The 25,609-nt window shown below is 43.5% G+C and overlaps 1 protein-coding gene and 1 long non-coding RNA gene across 8 annotated transcripts in view; both read right to left on the bottom strand.

Annotated features, from left to right (window-relative positions):
* Nucleotides 1-25,609, bottom strand: part of LOC6500838 (mushroom body large-type Kenyon cell-specific protein 1) — a 58,403-nt gene that overhangs the window by 6,987 nt on the left and 25,807 nt on the right. For all 6 annotated transcript variants that reach the window (XM_032449652.2, XM_044716306.1, XM_044716310.1 and 3 more), the window contains 3 exons: nucleotides 6,461-6,700; nucleotides 6,170-6,402; nucleotides 5,657-6,108 (listed from right to left, as the gene is read on the bottom strand). In XM_032449652.2, coding sequence (XP_032305543.1) covers nucleotides 5,657-6,108; nucleotides 6,170-6,402; nucleotides 6,461-6,700 — 925 coding nt within the window. The remainder of the gene's footprint in view (nucleotides 1-5,656; nucleotides 6,109-6,169; nucleotides 6,403-6,460; nucleotides 6,701-25,609) is intronic.
* On the bottom strand, nucleotides 15,646-25,606 carry LOC116654514. Of its 2 annotated transcripts, none has more exons than XR_004309734.2 (3): nucleotides 16,067-25,606; nucleotides 15,843-15,978; nucleotides 15,646-15,783 (listed from the first exon to the last, which is right to left on the bottom strand). It is a non-coding gene; the product is annotated as an uncharacterized LOC116654514 (long non-coding RNA). The 2 variants fall into 2 exon arrangements; XR_006507455.1 differs by having other exon boundaries at nucleotides 16,230-25,606.

The raw sequence follows: 25,609 nt of genomic DNA, 5'->3' as shown, positions 1-25,609 counted from the left end.
AAGAATAAACATTTTTCACTTAATGCCAACGCGAGCGTGAGTCCAAGCGAATATCCTTCTGCTTCCTCCAGCTCGTCAGGAAAAGGCAACTTTTGTTTTCCGCCTCGGAGGCACTCGAAGAAAATGATTTTATTGTTAAATTATTGGAAGATACAAGTTAAAAGTATCTACCTTCCAATCAAAAGAAATTATTATGGGAATAGTTAGTCCTTATGTAGTATCACCTGGGATCACCTGACCATTTCTTACAGTGCACTAGCTGCACGAAACATTTCTTTTCTTTATGCGCAACCAGAAACGAGACGAGCTCGAGACCCTTTCTTTTTTCGTGGGCGGCTGGGGACATTGCACCGGCGAAAAGGAGGGGGCGTGTCAGTGGCTTGCGAGGGAGGGGGGAGGTGGCGCGAGGTGGGGTAAACGCACAGCTTCTTCGGCGCCCTTCTCCAAGGGCTGGGAGGATAAGGACGGGCCAGATGCACAACAGCAGGAGGCAGCTGCCCTGGCAAAAGTTGATGGCAAAGTCATCGCAACTTTTTACTTTTTTTTTTCGCCAGCCCCATGGCCCCCTTCCACGCCCATTTGTTTCGGAGTCCTTGCGCGTCTGGAAAATGTCTGAAAATTGTGCAGACAACAACTACAAAAACACAGCGAGAAAAAAATGGGAAAAATAAAAATTTCAGGAGGCAGCAGGTGGCAGTGAATGTTAAACTGTATGATAGCTGACGGTTTTTTATTTTTCGGGAAAAGCCCGAGCCCGAACGCGAGCAAGATGGGCAGGATTATGGGGGCGCCGGGGAGGCGTGGTCCTTGCTGACCGTAAGTGGATTGAGTCGTGGGCGTGACGGGGGGCGTAGCGGTGTGGCAGCATCATTAATGGCGACAGTTTTTCGCATTTTTGCTCATTTTGCATATACAAAATAATTTCCCAAAAAAAGAGGAGAGCGACAAAAAATTTGCATAATTGCGCAAAACCCGGGGGAGGGACATGGGACATCCCATCACCCCCTAGGCTGGCTCCCTCGTCCTGCCCACCTCCCCACCTACCCATCGCCACCCCAAAAATAAATGAAAAATGTCATTTCAATGTCGTTTGGATTTTTTCGTTGGTGTCGTTTACCTTTTGGCTGCACTTCAATTGCAATTTGCCGTTGCAACAGCCGTTGCTGCCACCTCGCTGCTGCAGTTGCAGCCAGCGTTTGCTGCAGCAGCGGCATGTACAACATGCATGCAGCATTTGTTGCCGCCTTTTGTTGCTGCTGCTGCTGCTGCTACTGCGGCACACGCATGTGGAGAGCATTCATTTGCACCCAAAAAAAAAAAAAATGGAAAGCGAATAAAAAAGCGAATCCCCAAAACCCTTTCCCCCACCAACAGCCTTTTTCCTCTTTTTCCGTTGGCGTTGCAATTTTTCTGACATTTTGTTTTAATTTGTGGCAGCAGCAGTGTGGCAGCGAAAGGGGTTGATTTTTTCGTGTATGTGCTGGATGGATTTTTATTTTTTGCCTCATTCTTGCTTTTGTAATTCTGACGCAAGTGAAATGCATTTTTTACTGTCGCTCTTTTTTTCGCGAATGCAATTGTTGCTGTCGCTGTTGCAGTTGTTGCAGTTGCTGCTTATGTTGTTGTTGTTATTATGCGCATATTGCATTTTTGTCGGTTCGTCCCACACCTTTTGTTTGCCTTGGCTCCACAAACACATACATGTGTATGTCCGCCTCCTTGCCACACCCCCTCCGCAGTATTGGTTTTAATATTTTTTTGGTCATCCTGGTGCCAGATTTTTTGAATCCAACTTTAATAATAATTTTGTTTGGCCAGGTAATTGTGCAAATACATTAATTGAGGTGTGATTCGAAGGCAGACATCGAGCTAAGGGCTTAATTGCCATTTGAGTTTGATGAGAGGTTTATGTACCAGTGGTTTAATACCACTTTTCCACAAAACCTTTGATCAGTTCTCCAGTCCGAAGAGATCCTTAAAGGGTCCTCCTTCACTAGTTATGAATTTAAGTTTTATTTTTAAATTTAAGCCTCTTGAAAACATTGGCTTGTTAGTGGACTTTTGATGTTTTTGTCTTTCGGTTCGGTTGCGTGCCTGGTGGCCGCTAAATATGCCAGGGGCGTGTCTCAGGGTGGGGGGTTAGGGGCCTCACCAGCGGAATGGAATGTGGGGTTAATGGTGGGTGGGGATTCCGGCGAAGGAGGGGGCGGAGGCTAGCAGGAAGCAGGAACGGGCGCACAATGCCGTCAACTGTCCCCCGTTCCGAACTTCCATTTTTTTTTGTGTATCCAAACCTGCATGTGAATGCATGTGTGTTTCGGCGGGAGTGTGTGTGTGTGTGTGTGTTGACAACGTCGAATGCAATTTTGTTAAAAATGCATTAAGTGTATGTGTGTGACTGTGTGTGTGTGTCCGGGGGTATGAATGCAATTGCATGTTTGTTTTTGTTGGCAATGCAGGCCGCCCCACAGCGCCTACACTTGATGCGTGCGCAGCGAACCCACCACCCCCTACCGTTCCACAGCCCACACCCCTACAACCCTTTCCTTCGTCGCCCTCACACACACACACATGCTTATGCATACATCAACCCAAACACACACACATACACACACACAAACTCATTCATTTCAGTTGCATTTTTTCGGAAGATATGCACTCATTTTTTTCGTCGTCTGCCGCTGCCTGCGTCTCAGCCGACGTCGACGGCGCTGCAGCTGCATTTTTGTATGCGCTTACTTTGTTTTTGTTTCTATCTCGCTCATTTGCTCACGCATATAACGGCAATCAGGCAGTGGGAGAAATGCATTAAAGGACCCTTTAATACTCAGGGGAGTGACCTCTTAAACCAACCTCCTAAATATACATTTTTTCAAATTCTGGCTTAAAATAAATATTCTAAAACCTATGAATACTTCCAAAAGTAATACCCTTTTTTTACCTGTGTAAAAAGCCGCTCATTCAACACTCATTGAAATGACAAAAAATGGGGAAAATAGAGGGAACTGGGTGGGGGGAGGTCCATGAAACCGTTAAAAAATTGCTGCCCTGCAACAATAACAATTGCGATGGCCAGGGCACGCATTCCCTCTTTATGCTGTTGTTGTTGTTGTTTTAGTATTTATTGTTGTTGTGGGCCACCTTATATATTTTGTTCGTTTTTTGTTGTTTCACTCCCACTTGCATATTTTTTATTGTTCTGTATATTTTGGGGCCAAGCGCAGTCGACTGCTCTGCCGGCGCCGTCATTTTTTTTTTTGCCAGTTATTACGTTCGCAATTTCTCTTTTTTTTCGCCAGTTCGTCGATGGGGGAAGGGAGAGGGTGTGTGCGTGGGGAGAATTTTCGTAAACGAAAAATAATGAATATCTACCGAGCGACAATCCCACCGGTTAACCTGGCCCGCTCCTGCCCCCACCGACCTTCCGAAAGTGCATAGGAAAAAAAGTACCAAAGAAGAAAGACCAAAAATACGAAAAAACACTGACACACACACACACACTGGCAAAAAGTAAAACGCAGCTTGCAAAAAAAAGCGATCGATATGATGCACTCATTTTTGTCTGCTGCGTTGGGCGACGTCAGCGTCAGCGTCAACGCCGGCCTGAGCGTCGCTGCTGCTTGGAGTAGCGACAGCGTCATCTCATCATTCTCGGCAGCAGCCAGAAAAAAATCTGCAATAATAAACGCTTGACGAAAAAAAAACTCCAAAAATTGCAGCGTCAGTGGCTTTTGTGCTTCGAGTGGTTTGATGGTCGGCGGGGTGTCTGAGGGGGCTGTTGGGGGCGGGTGGGGGTAGGGTCCTGTTATATGGGTGGGCAGGGTTAGGGTCCCGGTCACCCGGTTGCCCTCCATTGACGGCCACTTGAGTTGATCGTTGTCTTGGGCGATTTTAAGAAAGTCGTAAATTCAAACGAACAATAGACTTTTTTAAAGTTCAGCTCTTATCCTAAGCTCTCAGAGGTTTAATATTTAAGAATCTATAACTTTAACATTAAATAAATACTTTTCCATATATGTACGTATGTACCTGACATTCCTTATCCCTATCGCCATGTTTTTGTACTTCCACTTCCTCTTTTTAGGTACTCTGGGGTTTTTTGTACATTTTTTGACACATCTTTCCTTGCTTTTTTGTGTTTGACAATTAAAATAGGTGTACGAGAGATGGTGCATGGCGGCTGCTAACAAACACTTGGCCATGCTTTAGACAATAGACAAGGACTCGTGCTTTGCGGCTCAAGTGGCAGCCGCCATCGTTGCCACAGTCGCCACACACTCTCGCCCACAAGCTCACACCTCACACCAATAAAAAGGGAGAAAAACGAACCTAACCAGAACCGCAAACAACAAAATAAAAAAGCTAAAAAATCCCACCGAAAAAAGTAATGACAAAAATTGTGGGAAGTGCTGGAAAATTATGCACACGCCGAGCAGCTCCGACACTAACAAGGCTCTGTCGTCTGAAGTGCACACACCCACACCCACACTCATACATACACCTGCAGCACCTATACCTATAGCCAAGTAATAATAAAAGGTGCTCCTGAACATTTTAGAGTAATTAAAAAAATAGCAGGCAACAAAACAATAAAAATACCGAAAAAAAGGATTGAAAAAAGATTGCGGAGCCGCTCAAGGAGTTAAGATGCAGCCACCCAAAACGGAATACATAAATTCAGCATTCTCTTGGCTTAACTTTTTTTCATTTCTTTTTTTTTGGAGGATTTTTCATGTAAATTTATGCCGCCCACCTGCCTAACGCTGGTAATTAAGCGTTGCAAACGGGGCGTATGTGTAATTTTCGGCATCGTTTCATAAAAAACCGCACTCACACAGCCAGTTGTATAATTGCACAATTTTTACATAGGCGCATAACAATAAAGCTCCAGCTGCCACAGCATCACACCAGCTTAAAATTCGAGTGTGTGTGTGTGTGTGTCAGCCAGTGTGTGTTTGCGGTGGGGCAGCCCCGTTAAGTATGCTACAATAAGTGCAGTGTCAGAGGCGGCGGGCCAGCGCCCAAAGTGCAATTATCTCATGTATTGTCTGGCACACGATTCGGTATTTTTTTTCGCGAATCCTTTTTATTTATTTTTTGGTGCACATTATACCCTAGGCGGTTATCGGTTCGATGCGATTTTATGATGATTCTGATTTTGAATTTGGGAATTATGTGAAGGCACAATTTTTTGCAAAATTTTGAAAATTGAAAAAAAGTGATCTATACCTAAAAATACACTTATGAGAGGAGCTTTTGATATTAAAATTAATAAATATTATGTAATTTATTAGCTATATGCCTGATTATCTGGACTATTATTTCTCGGTAAGCCGTTTAAGCCTTCTCTGGACCAAGAGCATGGCACATTCGTTGTTCTGTCACACAATTGCTTAATTTCCACCTTTTTTTCGCTCTTTTTGGTTTTACATGAATTTCCTTTTTTTTATGTATTGTGCTGGGGTTTTTTATAATTTTTTTTTGGCGTTTGCGCAGATTGCCAGATTTATATTGGATGTACATGCCTGTACATAGGTAGTTATGTATTGCAACGCCGGGCCCCAAGCCCGGGAATGCAGCCAGGGGACCGCCAGGTGGGGAGACCGCCGCAGCGAGAAGCTAGGGGTCAGAGGTTAACCCCGATTCGGGCACTCACCTGATGGACTTTACATCGCCGCTAATCGATGAGTTCGGCGAGGGCTTGCTGCTAAGATCGAGCGGTGCATCTGCACTGGGACTGGGCGTATCTTTGAGTGCGGGACTGATAGCGGCTGCAGATACTTCTGAGGTAGTTGGCGTTACCGTTTGCTGTTGTTGCTGCTGCTGCTGTTGTTGTTGCTGCTGCTGAAGTGTGCTGATCAGGTTGAAGTCGGCCGCGAGCAGCGAGAACTGCGCCAGCTGGGCGGCCATCGAGTCCATCGATGTCATTTTGGCAGCCTGCTGGGTGAGCAGCTTGTACAATTCTAAAGAATTAGCTGCTGATGCTGTTGCCGCTCGATCTGTACCCGTTGTGGCGTTTGTTGTTGTCGCAGCAATGTGGCGACCTCGGCTGCCGCAGATGTTGTTTTGGTGGAGCAGTGATGCGCTCGAGTTGCTGTCACTGTCGTGCTGCTTGGAGAGGGTTCAGGGTTAAAAGGGCTGCATGGCAATGTGATGGAAGACCACCCACCTGATGAATGTGGCTAAAACTAACTGTGTTCGCTGCTGCTGCAGCTGCTGCTGATTCGGCCACCAATTCGCCCTTGGCGTTCACCGTTAGCAGGCGACCGTTAATACAAAAATTGCACTTGTCCGACGGTCTCCAATCGATGGGTTCTGGCGGTGGTGATGGTGTACTTGTGGCTGTCACTATGCTTCCCGGCGTAGGAGAACGTGATGAGTCGTGTGATGTTTGGTTGTTGTCTGAAAAATTCCAATTAATACTGACCAAGTCCATGTCGAAAGGACTTTATTGTCTTACCAAAATCTTCTTCCAGTAGCAGACTACCGTTGGGTGTGTGCTGCTCTAGACGGTGGTTTTCTGGTTTACAGTGGTTTGGGTTTCTGCTATTGTGGTTGTTGCTGTTGCTGTTGTATTGCGGTGGCTCGTCCTCGGAACCGGCTATTACTGTTGGCTGTTGCTCGTCGATATTCAAATGTTGCTCTTGGTAATGTTTCCATTGCCTGCGACCCATTAATTCCTCAGCAACGCGTTCTAGGCCTGCAACGGAATGGTTCGTTTTAGTGTAATCTTGGCTCAAAGAAAGCAAATGAACATATTAAGACTGAGGCTAACAGCCAGACGCATCAATTATTTAGAAAAGTTCCAAAGCACTCTGGAAACGTTATGTCAGTTGCATGCCCTAATGAACTATAATTTGTCCAGTGGTGGCAATTAATAGACCGCCAGTCATAGAACTTTTTCTTTTCGCCTGGGAATATCAGCAGACAGAAATTACTTAATTGAAATGCATTGCAACTAAATATATACATATGGGAGAGGATTGTGAAAAGAAATCGACAAAAAGGTGGAAAAAATGGCAAATTAAATTCCATACACTCAGTACTTATATGGGGCACACGCTGCGTATGCGCAATTATTGAATAAGAAATGCGAGTGCGAGTGGAAAATTGATAGATTCGTATGCGAGTTGTGCCCTTGCATTTCCCGGCATATCCCGGCGTCTTGGCCAGAACACACAGAAGGTCTAATTGCCACACAAAAGTTGTGCAATTTAATGCAAAATGCACGGCCAGGAGACTTGAAATACGGTGGAGAAATGGCTAAAAGTGGCGGCCTAACCCCGCTGCAGTGCCACTCCAATGGCCGGGCATGCGTGGCTCAAAAGGTAAACTTTTTCGCATATTGCCATATGCAAAGGCTACGCGTCAACTCACACGAAATGCGAATTAAAGGACGCCCGTTGGCGAAAAAAACAACAAAAAATTAGAAAATTTAATTTGGAAGACAGAGGGCGGTGTTTTGTAGCATTTTTACTGCCGAAATTGTAAAAGCGAGCGGCTTTTATTTCTGTAACCGGAAGTTGGGGCTCTAACAGCCCCAGACCCGGATCTGGACCCAGACCCGGACCCCATATCCTGGCCCATGTCCTTGTGTCCTGATTGCGCACAAGTGCGTGCGTGCGGTGCGTGCAATGCGTTCGGGAATGGAAACTTGCACCTGAAGTGGAGCAGCCAGGGTCGGGGGTAGTGGGTTTCGGCGGCACCTGCAACTGCTCATTCCGGCGCAAAAGTGGAGCGGCATGTTCAAACTTTTCGCAGTGTAAAAATTGCAATGCTTTCCCTCCAGCTTTCTAGCTGCGAAACTGCAACAGCAACAGCAACGGTAACTGCAACTGCAACTGCAGTTTTTTAAGCGCTCAAATAAACAGGGTCGCCATCGTCGTGTTTTAGCGCTTCGGGGGTTGCGACGCCAACGTCAACGTTGCCATTCTGCCACTGCGAGCGTCGCCTCCACCGCCCTCCAAGCCGCCTTCCGCTCGTTGCCACACGCACCGAAAAAAGGCGAAAAAACGAGGTGAATGCACGCACGGGACGTACCAAACTCAGACTTTAAAATGCAACCAGTCCACAGACACACGCCTGCAGTTTGTCGTTAAAAAATTCAGTGCACTGCCGGGCGAAAGGATCTGCATGAAATGTATATGCTCTTCAAGGAGATAAAAAAAGGAAGTCAACAAAAATATTTACAAAATTAATGACTATATCGTCAAATGTCAAATAATTATTATTTTTATAAGTTTTAAGTATTTAAATCCCATTTTTTGAGCTCAGTAATGACTGGCACACTGGTTTCAATTTTTCCCATCCTTTGGCATTCCTTGGCAGGACTGCCCGGATCTGGCGTCTATCGGAACCACATTGGACTGTATCAATTAGCCGCGGCTTGGTAACTCCCTCCTCGTTTTAGCTTGTTTTCCTATTCATTACAAGCCAAACTACATATTGCAATCGGCCAGCTGGGGACGCAGTGTGCGTGTGCCGTGAAGGAAACCCTACGCACTGGCGAAATGTGAAATGCCAATGGGGTGGCTGGTGCTTCTTCAGTTTATGGTCTGGTTCTGGTTCTGGTTCAGGTTCTGTTTCTGCTTCTGCCAGATGCACACACACATATACACGTCATAAACGCACACAATGCAACGCACGAACGCAATGTCTGCCCGTTTTGTCTCCTCGACGGTGTGGCATGGGTGTGCGTGTGTATGGGTTTGTTTTGTGCATGTGGTCGGGCGACACACATTGCGTATGAAGATGACGACGTCGACGGCCGCAAGGCGGGATTTCAATGCGAGTTTCAGGTTGCACGTTGCACGTTGCAGGTTGCAGGTTGCTGGTTCTGGCGCTGCTGCCATCATTGCTGTCTGCTGGCGTTCACATTATGCCAAGAAAGCAGCAGCGCCTGGATTTATGCTAAATATAATTTTTCTAGCCCCGAGAATCTACAGTAATAACTCTAAAAGAGTATCTATTTTGTAAGAATATATTGCGCTAAACCTCTACTACCAGTTTGAAAATTCAATTATTTCCCAATCTAATCTAATTAATAATTATAATCAAGTGAAATTCCTTAAGCAGCGATCACTGTAGTAGGGAAAGACAAGAAAAATTGTTTGTATGTCTTTGGTTTAGACGATGACGATGGGTGGGTGTCCTATGACCTATGACTGAATGTTGCAATGTGTAGGTTTCTGAATAGGTGCATGTGCACAGTATCAGTGTGTGTGTGAGTTTGCCATTCAAGGCAACGCAACGTGACACGTCAGGTGGGCTGAAATCGGGTTCAGTTTCAGTTTTGGTTCGGGTTTTAGTTCCAGCTCCTCGCCATATGTCTGCCCATCCTGTCAGTTAGTCTGTCCGTCTGTCCGCGTGTCCGCATGTCCGTTTGTCTGAATGTCGGTTTGTTTGCTTTAGGGTCGCTGTGGTGCGGTGCCCTAAAACCAACTGACTAACAGGCGGCAAAACAAAAACGAAAGTGCGTTTAATCAAAGTTAGCTATTAAAGCCAAATGGCTAAACTAATTGTGACCCGGCGCAGTGGGGCGTATGATTTATATGCCTTTTGAGGGGGGTTGTAGTCCCCCTATCGTTTTTTTTCGTAGGCAGTTGCTAGTATTACCTTAAACCCATACTAACTGAAAAAAATTGAAGCAATTAAACACGGAAACTCATTTACACACACTGCCACACAGTCACAAAAATGCAAATGGCAAATGGCATGCGCCATGAGAGAGACAAACGGGCAACGCATGAAAAGTGGCAAAAGAAATGGGCGAACCAACAACAACAACCACACCACCAACAATTGCAATAACAAAAAACACAAAAAAAAAGATACGAAAAAATGCAATTATCGATTAATGTACCACATTATATGGCCCATACCCATACACACATATGCCAGCGAGCATCGGTATGTGTAAGTAGATAAGCCCTTATGTATACATGCCTCTTATGTACACACACCCATACACCCATACACCCATATACCCATACGTGATGCATCCGTAGGTATATTCGCCAGAAGTCGTTAAAAAAATTGTTGTTTTTTCAGCTCTGGTCGCTCATTGAGTTTTATTCAATTCCCATCCTTTAATATTATTTTCGGTCGGCCTGGCCAAGGGGCCTGGGGCCTGGGGTCCGGGAGCCTGGGCGCCTGGGCGCCTAGGAGGGGGCTGTCAAGTCGTTTACATAAGCAAATTACTGTAATGACAATACATTATGTGTATCCTTCTCGTAATACATAATTGTGTCCCCTGCCTCCTTGCTGGCAGTTGTCATTTGCATTAAAAGATGAACGAGTATTCAAGTATATACATTATTTTTTCCAGTCATGCAATCTGTGGCATATCCCCCAGTCTCCCACTAACACCCCCCTCAAGTTCCAAGAACATGACACAAGAACCAGAAACGCTACAATAATTTGACATTTTCGTTTTGTTTCGGTTTTTGGCGTAATGCGTGCCGTAATCAAATGTCAAAAAGTTTCCGCTAGCCTTGGGGGCGAATACGTAATATTACGTATACGCAGTGTAATTTGCAGGCCATAAATTCTGAATTAGATGAACACCCGAAGGTGTCGGGCACATGGCCTCGTTCTCAGGTGATTAGGTTCAAACCACAAGTGGAAAACAACCTAACTGCCGATTAAAACTATTTAATAGAAAGAAGGATTCAGGCTTTTTCAGACCTTTAAGCTAACATACTTAATCCTCTCTTATATTCGTCAGCCCCCAAGTCCCAACCCTACAAACCCTAAAAATTCTTTAATTAGAAATTCAACATATTGTGGCTATTTTTGTTGCTGTTCACCGCGTCACGCCATCGTATTTTGCATAACATTTTGAGTAATGTCTAATGTCAACGTACTCCCATCGGGAAGGGGGTGGGACAAGGACCAGGACCAGGACTAGGAACTGGTTTTCCTTAAGGGTGGCGGGGGCGGTCGAAGCAGTCGGGCAGCCGGCCGGCGTCACATGTCCTGCCGCAACAACAAATTGGTTGGGAGAGGACAACAAAGGAAAATGGGGAAAAGCCAAAAGTGAGGCTAAGAAATGAGTTTGAATGAATCGCAAAAAAGTGGCGGGAGTAGTGCGTTGTCGTTTGTTTTTGTTTTCGGAAACCGTGGAAGGACATGCGATTGCTGCGTGCCTGGGGCCCGAAAATTGTGGCAGCGCTGAAATGTAAATGAATTGCACTAAATGCAAGTACATACGCAGCACACACACACACACCGGCATGGCATACAGAGGCACACACGGATGAGTAGGACAATTCTAAGCATGCAGCGTTGACAGGACCTGCCCCTGGCCGCCCTGGCTCCCCTTCCGTCTGGGCCTGGGCCATTAGCAACCCTTGCACAAACTAAAAACGTAACCTACCCCAAAAAATGAAAAGAAACCGAACTGCGGCAGTGGCAGGGGCAGTTGCAGGGGGCTGGGGTTCAAAACTTGTCGCATATGGCAATTTACATACTGACAACATCAATACGGTCCCAGTATGAGTGCCAGAGAGGGTGTGTGCGGTGTGTGTGCGGTGAGTGTGTGTGTGTACTTTAGGCTGTTTTTGTGTGTCACTTTGGCATAGAATTTGCTGCTGTCGTCGGTTCTGCGACGAAGCTAAAAATTAGACCTAGAGCTCTGGCAGAAGCAAAATAAATTCGATTGCCTCATTCGGCTTGGCTCGTCTCGTTGCGATTCGGCTCATCTTGTTGTTGTAGTTGTTTGGCATTTTTGGCGTGGGTGCATCCTCACTGCCACCGCCACTATTGCCACTAGTGCCACCAGTGCCACCACCCCCTCCGCCTCATATGTTCGTGCTATCGTTGTCCCGCTCTAATGCGCTTTCGTATGCACTTTTCGGCCTGCATGCAATTTGATTGGCCGCAACATTTTTCGGCCAACAGAACTGAAAACAGCCAGAACAAAACCCAAAAAAAAAAAACCACACACACTCACTAAACCAAACTCGGAAACACGAAATTTTGTTTCCTTCGGCTCGGTTCGATTGCATTTGATTGCATGTTGGTTTAGCTGAATGTTTCTCCTTTTTTTGGCTAGCACTTTTCGGCCTTCCTGCAATTGGCCAAGGCAAATTGCCGGGAATTTGGCAATGGGCCGGCCAAACAAAAGTTGCCATAATTGATGTGCTAAGTGCTTATGTTTCCCCGGCTAGAGAGCCGCAACTCCGAAGCAAATTGCTAATTGCAGGTGTCGAATTGCCGACTGAAGGGTTACTCGAAAGGGCATAGGTGAAAAATTGAGGGGCGGTCGGAATAATTCATGAAAGCTTGCTTGATTCCAGAGTGCATTCGGGACATTCGGGACAGGAAATCCATAAATGTGGCTATACTTCCGAGGGGAAGTGCGAGAACTATTGATTAAAACAATTGAAAGAGCTGCGAAAGGTTAAAGGTCATACTTGAGGCAGCCAAAATATTTCATTTACTTAGGGATCTTATTAGCATTCATTACTGCATTCGAAGATTGCGTTTTATGGCCTCAACTTCTTTATTGCGTTCTCAGGCTTTACTTTATTATCATTTTCCAGAGGAAGAATCATGAAAAACTTTACTGTTCCATAAAATGCTCGGATGATCCCCTCAAATATAAATATTCTAAGCAATAATAGAGGATGGGAGGAGTGTTTTTAATATAAATACATTTCAGAAAGCGGAGGCATCGAAATGTAAAATGCGGAGAAATGCAATTTCCGCACAAGTAACTGCAGCACAGCAGCAGCTAGACAATTGCCGAGAGCCACAAAAAATGAATAAAAAAAGAAAAGGGAAACCGAAATAAAAAAGGCAGCGAGTAATACGAGACCCAGAATGGCAAGGGCGCGGATAGAGGACATTAAAATTGCAGCTGCTGGTGGCAACAACAACAAGAACAGCAGAAGCAGCAACTGCAACATCACCATCATCAACCAAAGCAGAATAGAAGCATCCAGCAACAGGCGAAAGCACTAAACTGCTAGCCTAATATAAATAAAACACACAGCACATATAGTGGGGAATATATATTAAAATATATGTATGTATGTATATGTTCTTGTGCTCCACATGCAACAGGCGGCCGCCGAAAAGTATGCAACACACACAGAACGACAGAAGGACGGAAAACAAACCGGCTAAACAACTAAAACTAAACCAATTCATAGCGTCCATTCATTCATTGAATTCGGAAATTCAATTTGGTTAGAGAGAGTCGGCGAAAGGATGCTGGTGGCTCGGTGAGAGAGAAGCCAATAGGAGCAACAATTGTTAACTACACAACAGCAACAACAACAATAACAATGTGCAATAAAACGTAAAAGCGTGGAAAATGGGAAGGTGCTTCTGCTGCCATTGCTGCCAGTGCACTGGCAGTGGGTTGAACATTTTATTCATGGATTTAGTTGAATTTACAATGAATGGGTTTTGGGTTTTGGGCTACGGCTAGGGCTTGGGCTTAGGGTTGGATAGCCCACAGCCAGCCAGACTGCCATGAAAAAGAGCAAATGATGACATAGAACACACAGCAGCACCACTACCACCACCACCAACAACAATGACAGCTGCATTGGCATTTCAATTTAAATGCTTCGCTGTGGCAGCAACAACTAGTAGAGCCAACAAGTGGCAGCTCAACTATGCTTGGACAAGGAAAGAAAGCGACAGTGAGAATGGCACAGTGCACTGCGAAAAATTTAATTTAATTCTCGGGCAACTCACGGCATCCTAGTTCAACCCTCTTTCCTTTTTTCAGCCCTAAATAGGTTTAAAATTAAACAAATCAGAGATAAACTAATTTTGGTGCCATTTTATTTGTTGTTGTGCCTCTGAAGGAGTTGGGGCACTCTACAGTTGTGCCTCTCCCAGTGGTAGTCCCTCAATGAGCAGCAGCCCCCCTCCCAGCAGCCAGACACTTCTCACCGACAAACCGACAATGAAGCAGCCGCCGTCAGTTAGTCAGTTGTTAACAGGAACTTTGTTTTTGACAGCCGAGTCGGTCCAGGAGTCGGAGTCGGACCAGGAGCCTGGCTAGCTCTAAATAGACAATTTCCGCAGCAGCCTGAAGCGACTCTGTCGGGGGCAACTCCTCCACTTGATGGGCGAGTGTGAAACCAATTTGGAGGCCACTTAAGTGTCCACTTCACCAACGGACACGTAGAGCTGTGGAGCTCTGCAGAGCCACCGAAAAAGTGCAGCCAGAATTGCAGACTGCTGCAATCCCCTCATGAATCACTGGCATTACGTATACGCAGCGTTGAACAAAAACATCCAAAACGATAACGATGACGAGAATGTGAATGTGAATGTGAAGTGGCAGGACGTTGCGGCAGGATGCTTCTTGCCACTTCACCATATGTGTGGCTAAAAGTCAACCCGAAAAAAAGAGTGTCGAAAAAGAAACAACGAAACGAAACGCAGCTGCAAAAAAGTGCGAGGGAAGTGTTGAGTGATGCAACTAATTGCGGAGTCAGTAGGGGGACCAGGACGAGGATGAGAACCAGAGGACCAGTACCAGAAACAGGACCTGAAGCAGGACAGGGCCATGCCGGCAGCAATGAAAGGATAATTGCGCGGATTGCACACAGATCGCCTTAATCCTTTTAGGCCGAACCCGTGGCGGATTTTTTTTGTGTGTTTGGGTGGTGCAGCTCGGTGCACCGCCTCCAAGCAAACACAACGGCGCCACTCAGCTCCTTTCCACCCGTGCCTGCCCTACTCCGCCCCACTCATCCACTTGATTGCATTGCCCGACCGCTGCCCACGAAAAAAAGGCCGAAATAAACAAAGAACCAAAAATTCCATAGTCAAACGTGGCTTCTGTCAACTCTTTGTGATTCCATTTTTTTCGCCGCCTCCGCAGTAGCAACAGCAACACCTCGCGGAGGACCCGGCATCGGGCAGCTGGCAGGATGCAGGATACAAAACACACACTCACAGAGTGCGAGTGGGTTCATTTTTTGTGGGAAAATCGAGTTTTTTCGCGCTTGTTGGCCAGAAGCCTTTGGCTGCCAGTGTGATTGTCAGTGATTTGTGGCGAGAGTGTGTTGCCCAATCCTGTGGGGAAACGAGGATGCGATACACTGTCTGGCCAATTGATGCCTCTATTTGAAGGACGTGGATTAAAGAGTTGTTTAAGGGATTACGCCTAGTTGTAGTTTGGTAGTATTTATTGGCCCATTTACTTTTATTTTCTTGGAGGCTGTACCCGACCCTGAACTAGCTCGATTTATTGGGCATACTGCTTGAAAGCCCCCATAATGTTTGACGATTTATCTGTTCCCCACATATGTTTGAATACTTTTTTTTAATGTTCAATCAAAGTCAACTCTAGCGGCCCGTCATTCGTTTTCAATTTTCGTTTGTTGTGTGTCGTGTTAAATTTCAATCACTTAAGAATGCATTTGTTGTCACTTCCAATGAAAGCGCACGATTTGCCTCCACATACGATCGTGTACATATATCTCTATATTTCTAGATCCAAAGGGGGCTTTGGGAGAAGCGGAGGCACCGCACTATGGTCCAGACGACCCCTTTTGTTGGCATAAATTAATAACTCACGAATGGAACAAGATATTTCGATCTAGTTTTTTTTATTGGGTTAATATAATCCATAGGCAGTAGAAATTTAAAAAAAAATGGGTGTGGCACCGCCTCTTTTTATATATATTTTTTTTATTTTATTAAATGTTTTAAAATATGGTTGTATTGGATCAAAAACATAATATTAATATACAGTTTTAATAAAAATCAATGAAATTAAGGGTTCCACATAAAGGAAACAGCTTCAGGGATCTGAAATAGATAACGTTTAAGTTTGTATTATGCTTTTTAAATTTGATTAATTAACAGACCCAAATGTTGTAAAAGCTCTTGATTTTCATTCTCTTGATTTAAAAAAATCAAGAATTGCTTTGTACTTTTGTTCTTGGGTCTTCACAGACTTCCATATTTCAAACAATTCTGAGTTGTCGAATTTTAGGTTATGAGCTAAAAACGCAAATTCCAAAGAAAGTGGTTAAAAGTGGCAATTCTGACTATATACAATCGAAAGATAATTAATTACTCTACGACGTACAAAAGGTTTCAAGGTTGGACTAGGCTGGACTCACTTTCTACAGCTTTTTAAAAACGAGATTTCTACACAATTTTCACAGTTCAGACGATTCACTTTAACATATAACTACGAAGACACCACAACAATATATAACATTTCATTATACACAACACGTAGTACAAACCCCACTGAATCTTATTCATGTCTAAAGATTGGTAAAATTGTTGTATTTTTTGCGCAATGTGATGTTGAAAAAGACTCTTTTTTTTTCACTTTTACACTTCAAACTTTTTTCAGTATGACCAGCTGAGTTTAAGTTCCGATTTCGTGAATGTGGCGCCATCTATAAAAATTTTTAGTATGCAGCATTGATAGTCGGTCTTCTCCGAATAAAATGCGATTAAAATGACTTCGATATTTTAACTTTTAAAATTTGAATTTTGGCCAACAAAAGGGGTCGTCTGGACCATAGTGCACCGGCTTAGACTGTAGAAAAAGCCGCTGCACAAAAAAGAACTAAAATCAAAAGCAGCAATAGAAAACCTTGAATCAATTGATCCAGAACGCAAAAAGCGAGCAAGAAAATGCACTAAGAGCTCGGAAAGAGCCCCTCCCGGGCCCCGACTGTGTGTTCGCCGAAATAAATTAGAATTGAACTTGCTGCGCCATATTTGGTTACAATTTGAGCGCTTAATTCCGCATTCGTAGCTGGGAGGCAGGGGCGACTTCCAGGGGGGCGCTCTCGGCTCTGGGTGTGGAGCGGGGCTTGGCAACGTGTCGCATTCGCCTTATAAATTTCTAGCTAAATATTTAATTTATTTACCTTTACCTCTATTTTTGTTTTGTTTGATTTTTCTCACAAACGGCAATTGCAAATGAATTTGCCGCTCTGGCGACTACTTTTATTCAAATTGCAATCCCCTGAATCGCCGGCACTGCCCCATCTTGCTTATTAATTAATAGTCATTAATTATGTCTAATTAATAGGGATTTTGATAATCTCCTAACTATTAAGACTCATCCCAGATGAGTCAAAATTGCAAAAATACTGGTCTTGAATTTTTTATCTGAAATTGCATTTGAACATTTTCGACACGGTTGTGCTTTGAAGTCAATTGGGTGTGTAGTGCTGGTAGTTCTCGGATCGGGATGCAATTTGTTTGTCATAAAAAGAAATAGTGGCATGATCTTGAGATTTCATGCAAGACAGCCAGAATATGAACTTCCTCAGACCGTTTAGGCCATAAAAGAAACACCCAATAAAGCATGAGAGCTCTTCCTTATAAATAAATTATGGTGGCAGTGATATGGGAATGCCTATGAAGATCAAGAGTTTTAGAATATTGTTTGCCTTTCGGATTCATTATTTTTTAAGCTAGTTTTCGATTACACTCCTCTGGCGGAGATCCCCCACTGGATTGTTAAAAGTTTATGGCCGTTGTACTGCCTCTGCTGGTTCTCCCAATCCCAATTATGCATAATTAAACTTGCCGATTGCATTACAAAAATTAATTTTTGCTCATTTTCTTTGCACTTTCCTCGGGAGCAGATAGAATCTGGTCTGGTGCCCGTTTTGCTTCTCCATATCATTTTCCTATACATATTTTTTGCATATTTGATTACACCACATGCGCCTCTTTCGTCAGCTTTTTCCGTCAGCCTTCCATATTCCGTATTCCCTCTGGCCAGCTCAGTAGGTATCCAGTGGATACCATCTATCTATCTTTGTATCTAACTATCGCGGTCTCGGCCTGGCATGTGAATTTGGTTTCGTTTTGTGCGCTCGTTTATTCTCCTTCGCTGCCTATTGACGTTTCTACTTATTTAGTGTATTTTGCGCATTTTCGTATATGCTGAAAAATTCTCCAATTCTTTTTAAGCAAAAAAACAAAAAACTTGTTTAAATTTTTTTTGTATCTATTTTGCATGCGGTTTTGGTTCTAAGTTTCTAGCTCTGCCACTGCGGCTTTGTTGCTCATTTTCATTAACAGTGGGTTCTCTCTATGCCAGACTGAATCGCTAAACAAACAAATTTTACTGTTAAAAAAATGCTTGTTGTTTTTTGTAATTTTTTTTTGTTTTTGTATTTTTTGTATGCATTTCGGGGTGTTAATTGTGTTGCACTTTGCCAGAGAAACCCACCAAACAGCTTAGACAAAAATGTGCATTCTGTCGAGTGCAAAACTAAGGAGGGCTTTGTTGATTTGGATTTGGGTGGAAATTTTATCTATAGGATTATTTTATACTCTAATAAATAAAGTTAATATCAAAAAGTTGTACAAAATCAGTGACGAATTCTACCAAACAAGGTTGGAAAAAGTTTAAAATTAAGGGTAGCTTTGTAGATTCTTTTTCGTTTTGAATTTCTAGATTTTGGATTACTTTAGAACTCTAATAATTATATTAGATTATAATTATATGGACTATATTTACTTAGATACATTTTCTTAAAAAACAAACTATTATAAATGTCTTATTAGTGACGAATGCCACAAAAAATCTAGTTTTTCAGGGTAATTGCTAATTCGAATCTAAATAAACGTTTTTTGTTGCTGATTTTGACTTTGACTTTATTTATGAATGCAATTTGTTTGTGAATTTAGTTTAGCCAAATTTGGCGCCGCAAAAGTAACACCCACGTTGTTGTTTTTGCTCACAGCTAGTTCTCAGGCCTGACATTTTGGTAGCCAAGTCATAGCGATTTTTCTTTTAGCCTTGACTCGATCCCAGTTACGTTTTCTAATTGATTGCCAGTGGCATATGCAAAAACTAACGCTGGCACAGTCAAAGGCATATTAGGACTAATTAATAAAAAGCTTTCAGCTCACAGAGCACCCACTTGTTGGCAATTGTCGAAAGGAGAACCAGCACAAAGCCAGAGCCAGCCAAGCCTACTTGGCTAACAATAATTTACTTAAAAAATAGACAACAAAAAGAAAACAGCATGGAATGAAAAGTAACAAAGAGAAACAGAGTCGAGTTATAATTATAGAAACCGGGAAGCGCACTTAACCAAATCGAATTCTCTATAAAACAATTGCAACCCCAACCCTGTCAAAGAATGAAAATGCGAAAAAATGAGGAGCTAGAAATTATAATAATAATGCACTTGCGGCATGCGTGGCAGTGGCAGTGGCATAGGCCTCTGGCTCTAATAAAATTACAAGCGAGTGCGCCCGGGAAAGGTATATACTACTAGCCACTGTATAGATGAGATGTGAGCAATGGAAAATGGAAAATGTGAAAGAAAAACCAAAAGAACACACGCGCTGTCTGAAAATGAAAAGAAAAGAAAAGCCACGCATAAACAGATTGCGTTGATTGGACGGCTAATGAAATTCACAGACCCCATTAGGGCTCTGCAATTAGATGGCTGGCAGAGTATTCTAGCCAGGTACTCCAGGGCTGCCAGGCTTCCAAAGCAAATCGAATTCATTAGACAGAGCGCGGGAAGCGGCAGAAATCAAATCGACTTGGGCCCGAATCGGATCGGCAATGGTAATAAAAAACTCAAAAAAGCACATTGCATTGAGCATAAATTGCAGTAGAGTTTTCAAGGTTTTCCAGTTCATGGTTTTCAAGTTCCACACACTCGTGGCTGTGTGTGTTTGCGATGTTTGTGAACAATGGGATCGTTTCTGATCTCTGTTTCTGTAGTAAGAGTATCTCGTAGATACACGTGAGCGGCTCTTGTTGTTTTGGCCACTCCCTTACTTTTGACTAACTGACTATGCATTTTTCTTTCTTATTTTTTTAATAATTACATAATGATATTTGTGTTTCTATATTTACAATGGAACGGTTCCTTCTTTCGCTTCCAAATGTACGGCCAGGAAATAAATAAAACACTTTTTCGTTTTTTCGCTTTTCCGCAACTGACTATGGCAACTGATATTGAGTGACCGACCTGCCAGACGTTGGCAAACAATAAAAGGAATACAACAGAATGGAAAACAATTTCCCATATTTACTTTTGCATATTTCCCGCCCAGCTTGCCATCGGGATTTCCTTCGCTTTCCAACTGTTGCCGGGCCAAAGTTCGAAGGCTACAGAGCGCCGTCAGAGCGACCTGTCTGGGTAAACAATTCGCGTCTGGCCAGGATGGCTATCTTTAGTTAGGCAGAAGGAGTAGCCTTGGCCCGGCCACTTTTTGGTTAATATTATTAACGAAATCCTATATCTGTCAATGCGATGTAGAACAGAAACTGCGCCACAAAAAATATTCAAACAATTTTCAATCGCTTATTCCGAATAAACCAATCAAGGTTCCGAGCAAATCTAAAAGTCAGAACTCGTTTTGCATACAAAAACACAAATTCCTGATGACAGTTCTCCAAAAGAGAATTCTTTCGATCACTTAGTCACTCGGCTAGGCCCCCACTTTTCTTTTGGGTGTTTCCACATGAGTTTTCAATTTATGCATTCGGTGGCGTAGTTGTCGCTTCACGTTTGAATTTCGAATTTGCAAAATTCATTTGCGTTTGCTTAGCACATTTTCCATGCGCGAATGCATTTTCAGGTAGTTTTTGAGGTTCGTTTTTGAGGCTTTTTGGGCTTGGAGCCCCGTCTCTCGACACACGTCTCTCGGGCCAAGCAAATGTGTCAAATTTTGAGTGCCAGTCTGTGTGCCTTTTGGGTGGCCCGAACAGGTTGTTTTCCGACTCGTATTTGCTTGACCGCAGCGTGACAAATATTTTCCAACTTTACTCATACGACCTGTGGCCGCCCGAGGAATTTCGCTCTCCCCGAGGACAATTAAAATAACTTGTTGAAGGTCCTCGGGCAAGGGACTCGGGAGTGCAATTAGGTAATATTTAGATACCTCCGCCAGTCGGGGGTTTATCTCAGGCCCTCTCCCGGCCCCACAAAAAATGTGACAATAACCGGGTGAGAGGTCACTTGGGGAGGGCTATCCCCTCCTAAGGGGAGGGATTGGAATTGGACAAATGTTTGCCAATGTCCGGCACAGGAAGAAACCCGATCTAACTACTCGCTGCTTTTTCAAGGCTTTCTCCCACTTTTTTGCCCGCAATATTTTGTTTTTGCTTTTTAGACTTGGCTGTCCATTGTTTGTTATGGCTGGCTTTTGTTGCAAAACGCTGCAATGTTGAACTATGAATGCAATTTCGTAAATTATTTTCCTTTTAAGTAATTATTAAGGTGTGGTCCGGTTGCAGTTCGTCGTAGTCGCTGCCGACGTCGCAGTCTGGCTATCAAATACACACAAAACCATACGCTTTGTCTTTGACTTTGGGTTTTATTCCCAAATACCCTTTTTTCGGAGAGGTTCTAGTGATATTGGAAGAAGGTTTGATCTCTCAAGTCAAGTAAGACTTGTAAGATTAACTTTCTATGGTTCTATTCTAGGGTACCCTAGCTTTTTATCGGCTATTCCTTTCTGTTGTGTTTGCTTTTTCGCCAAGTTATTCATCCATTATACGCCATTTAACTAATAACACAGCTTCGGCACTCGTTGGCACTGCGAGTCGCTCGTCACTCACTCACTCAGTCACTCAGTCGCCTAGTCAGTCACTCAGTCAGTCGTTCAGTCAGTCAATCACTCATTGGGCCACTGGAGTCCTGCCCTGCAGCTCATCCCTTCCATCAATGTCATAATAAATTCGCGGCGAGGGCGAGGAGCCTTTCAGGTGTATTAATGCCGCAGGACCCTAAATTAACAACAATTGCGGCGAATGTTTTGATAATAGAGTGCATTGCAATTGGAAATTGGCACTTGGCTACTGGGCTATCACGATAGCACGCTACCAGGCTTTCTTCATCGACAGATTACCGATGGCTCTAAACTCGACTAATTTCAATAATCAGATGGGGCTAATCGGAGGAAAAAGTGGCGCAAACGATTAACCAACAATCGCTCAGTTGTGGCACACGACAAAATAATGTCTGCCGCTTTGCACAAATCACCCGAAGGTGTTGCCGGGCTTGGATTTCTAACAACAATCAACAAATCGCCACTTTGGTCGACAACATGAATGGCAAATTACAACAGCAACAGCAGCATGGCCAACTAACAACAATTCAATGGCTACAAATTTGCTGTAATACAGCAACAATTACATTAAAACGCGACCATAAACGTGCCAAGTCTTGGACCTGGCTTAGACCGAGGCCCAGGCCCAGGCCCAGGCCAAAACCCAGAGCCCAAGCCAACACTAACACCAAAACCAAAACGAAGCCGAAGCCAATGCCAAAGCCAAAGCCAAAGCCAAATGCTTGGACTCGCACATATATAAAGTTTGACGATGAGGCGCTACCAAAGTCATTCCACACCTTGTAAAATCAACAAAAAGGCAGCCGAAGACCCAAGAAGCAGAGGCACGAAGCAGCAGCAACTGCAGCGGCAGCAGACACTGAGATAGAGATGGTTAGATACACGGCGAACTGCGAGATACAAAGATACAGAGAGGGAGAGCCGCGATGCCAGCGTGCAATTTGCAGCCTAGAAAAATAATTGCATGTGGAAGTTGCAGGAGGGGCAGAGAGCTAGAAAATGCAGAAGAAGGGTTGCTGTTGTAACTAGGAAAAGGTTGACTCCAGATGCACTGAGAAAAAAGGCTCAAGTTAATTTTTTCGTAGAGAATACATAGTTTGCAACCTATATTGCAACCTATATTGCAACCTATATTGCAACATATATTGCCACTTTACACTCCTTTTTTCTTGCTTAGATCTACCCCAGCTTTTCTCTCTGTGTTTAAGCGTAAGCGTCTCATTCATGAAGACGACGGCGACGAGCTGCAAGTGCAAGTGCAGCTGTAACATTAACATGCAACCAGACGATGTTGTTGCTGCCGCCGAGATGCAGATGCATTCAACGTCATTGTTATTGCTGTTGTTGTTGCAGTTACTGCAGCAGTAGGCAGCAGGCAGCAGGTGAATTGCACGATTTTCAATGCAAAAGTCAAGAGCGCCAACGGAAAAAAGTCGTTAGCCAAGTTTTATGCAGGCAGTTGCAACTATTTGCTTCTGCTGTTGTTGGCTAGAACTGTGGCACAGCCGTCGCATGTGGCCAGGCTCCACTTTACTCTGAGCCAGCATTTAGCTGCAAGTTCGATGTATGAGTGTTTGGTAGCAGCTTCCTTTTGGCAGGCCGTCGCATATGCAGATGCCTCCTGCCAGGAAAAAAGCTGGCAGCAGGCAGTAAAGCAACAAAAGCAACAAAAGCAAAAAGGCCCAAAGGCCCATGGGCCAAGATCGGGAATAAGAACAAGAACTAGAACTAGAATGGGAATGGGAACGAGACAGCTGTTTCCGTTTGTTAAATGTTTGCCGGATTGGCAAGAGATTGCCACCGCCGACATTGATGGCTGTGAATTTGTTGTGGCATTAAATGTGTCTAGTTGCCGGGCTTATGCACGTCAGCTAATTATGGTCCATATACAGTGCGTTTCGGACAATTAAGATAAGATATAACAAAAATTAAAATATGAACAGGCGCTGTGAAACGGGATATACAATATCCCATAAAAATTAAAAATAAAAGTTGAAATGGAAACTAGAACTAGAGTTTATTGCTTATTTTAATGACAGACTTGTGGCTGCCCTACACTTATGCCCTGCACTGTACTGTTAAGTACCTACGATCCACGTGTGTGGCCAGCGCCAGGTGATAGACTACGTTTTCCACCTGCGCTTTTCCGCTTTCCTCGCCTCCGCCTCGCCGAAATTTTCGAGCAAAGTCAGCAGCAAAGTGAGTTTTCTGCAACGTTTCGTTTATTTTAGGTGTTTTTCTCAGTTTTCTTTGGGTTTTTTCTTTAGCATTTTATTTTTTGTTAATAAACGTATTTAATGTTCACACATTTGTCACGTTATTGTTTTAGTTTCTGTTTACGCAGCATTGCATTTGTATTTACAACGCCTCTCTCGCCAGTTTCATTGCTGCTGTGGCTGTAGCTCTGCTACGGCGCTATCTTTCGGCCAAACGGAAAACACTTTTCGAGTATCCATTATCTAAGCCGCAATAAAAAAATAGTGCAAGCAACAAAAGACTCCCGAAACAGCTGCAGGCCATTTGGCAGGCGAAACCCGATCGGACCGAAAACTTGTAGGTTTAAAGCCCCGAAAGATCAACAATAAAACTGAACTTTGTTTTTATTTGGACAGCTCAAAAAACAGTCAAAAATATAATTCCGCGATGATTAAGACCAGAACTTGAGTCAGACGTTATTCGATAATATCATTTGGGAGTGATTTCATATTGGGTGGGATATTGTTTTATTTATATTGCGGGTTAGTTGGGGAAATCATTTAATTTGTACTGAGTTTCAGCCTTATCGCTGTAACTATTTTGCGAAAATAAAAAACTATATTGTGGAAAAACTGAAATTGCGATAATTTGAACTATGCGTTTGCTCGACTGTATCAGTATATATATGTATATGACGGAGGGAGAGCTATATTGTTATAAAGAATTTGTAGTATATTCATTTCCACACTTGACAAGGCAGCGCAAATTTTCGTTCGTGGCGCAAATTTTCAGCAACAAAATAAAATCAATTTCGTATGCCTTGATAAGAAAGTGCAAAATGTTTCCGCTTTTTGTTGTTCCCGTTTTTTATATTTTTTGCTTTTTTGTTTGCGAGATTGCATGACAGTACTTGGACTCATACGAGTATACCATATACCATATATAATAAATCTTTTTTTGTTCAATAATTCTTGCTTAAAATTTATTGTTGTTGTATTTTTTGAGATTTCGCCACGTATCAGGCTCACCGAAGCTGTCGTAATTTGGGTCAGAATCGGCCGCGTCAGGGACTGACTGATAAGAGCTGAGCTTCTCGGCAGAGCCGATTATTCTGATTGTGGCGGAGATATAGCTGCACATTGTTGTGAATCAAATTGGCAATCGGGAAGAGAAACGTTTGGGTATCGCTGCTTCCGCCAGAAGATTGCGCTGCCAAAGAACGGTGTGTCAGAAGTTCTTCTGAATGAATCTGCATCTGCATCTGTTGTATCTGTAAATGTATCTGTATCTGCATGCAAAGTATCTATGGGCTGGCACTCTACAGTTGCTTGAACTCCTGTCCTTAAGTATTGCTCAATGCAATTGTACTTGCGGCGATCGCATTGTGACGCCTCTGATAGTCATTGGGCCCCCGAGTCTCCAAGCCCCCCCTTCCTGACGCCGAGCAGCCCGCCCAGCGACGCCCATTGTGTATCTTTGTTTACACATTTTCGCTTTCGAACATTGTTGTTGTTGCGTACTGTCACTGAAGGACAATGTCAATGAGGCATTGCAGTGTGAGTGTGTTTATTATTCATGTAATTTTAAGGGTTTACCGAACGATAACCGATCGTAGAACTTGAACGAAAGTGAAGGAGGCAATCCCCTTGGGCGATAAAAGGGATCAAGTGCGTGCGAATGGAAATCGAACATTTCTCATTGAAGATGAGCAATAACGTTCTCAATAAATTGCACATTTATCTGTTTCTAGTCTACTTATAAGAATATCTACAAAATAATCACGGGACATTTATTATAGCTAACCATAAAATAGATTTTCAATTTATTAGCAATTATTTGGGGAGTTCGGAATACG

This window comes from Drosophila ananassae, chromosome 2L, assembly GCF_017639315.1.
Source record: "Drosophila ananassae strain 14024-0371.13 chromosome 2L, ASM1763931v2, whole genome shotgun sequence".
Lineage (NCBI taxonomy): Eukaryota > Metazoa > Arthropoda > Insecta > Diptera > Drosophilidae > Drosophila > Drosophila ananassae.
Note: the sequence above shows the minus strand (reverse complement) of the source record. Positions and strands in the feature narration are given on the sequence as shown.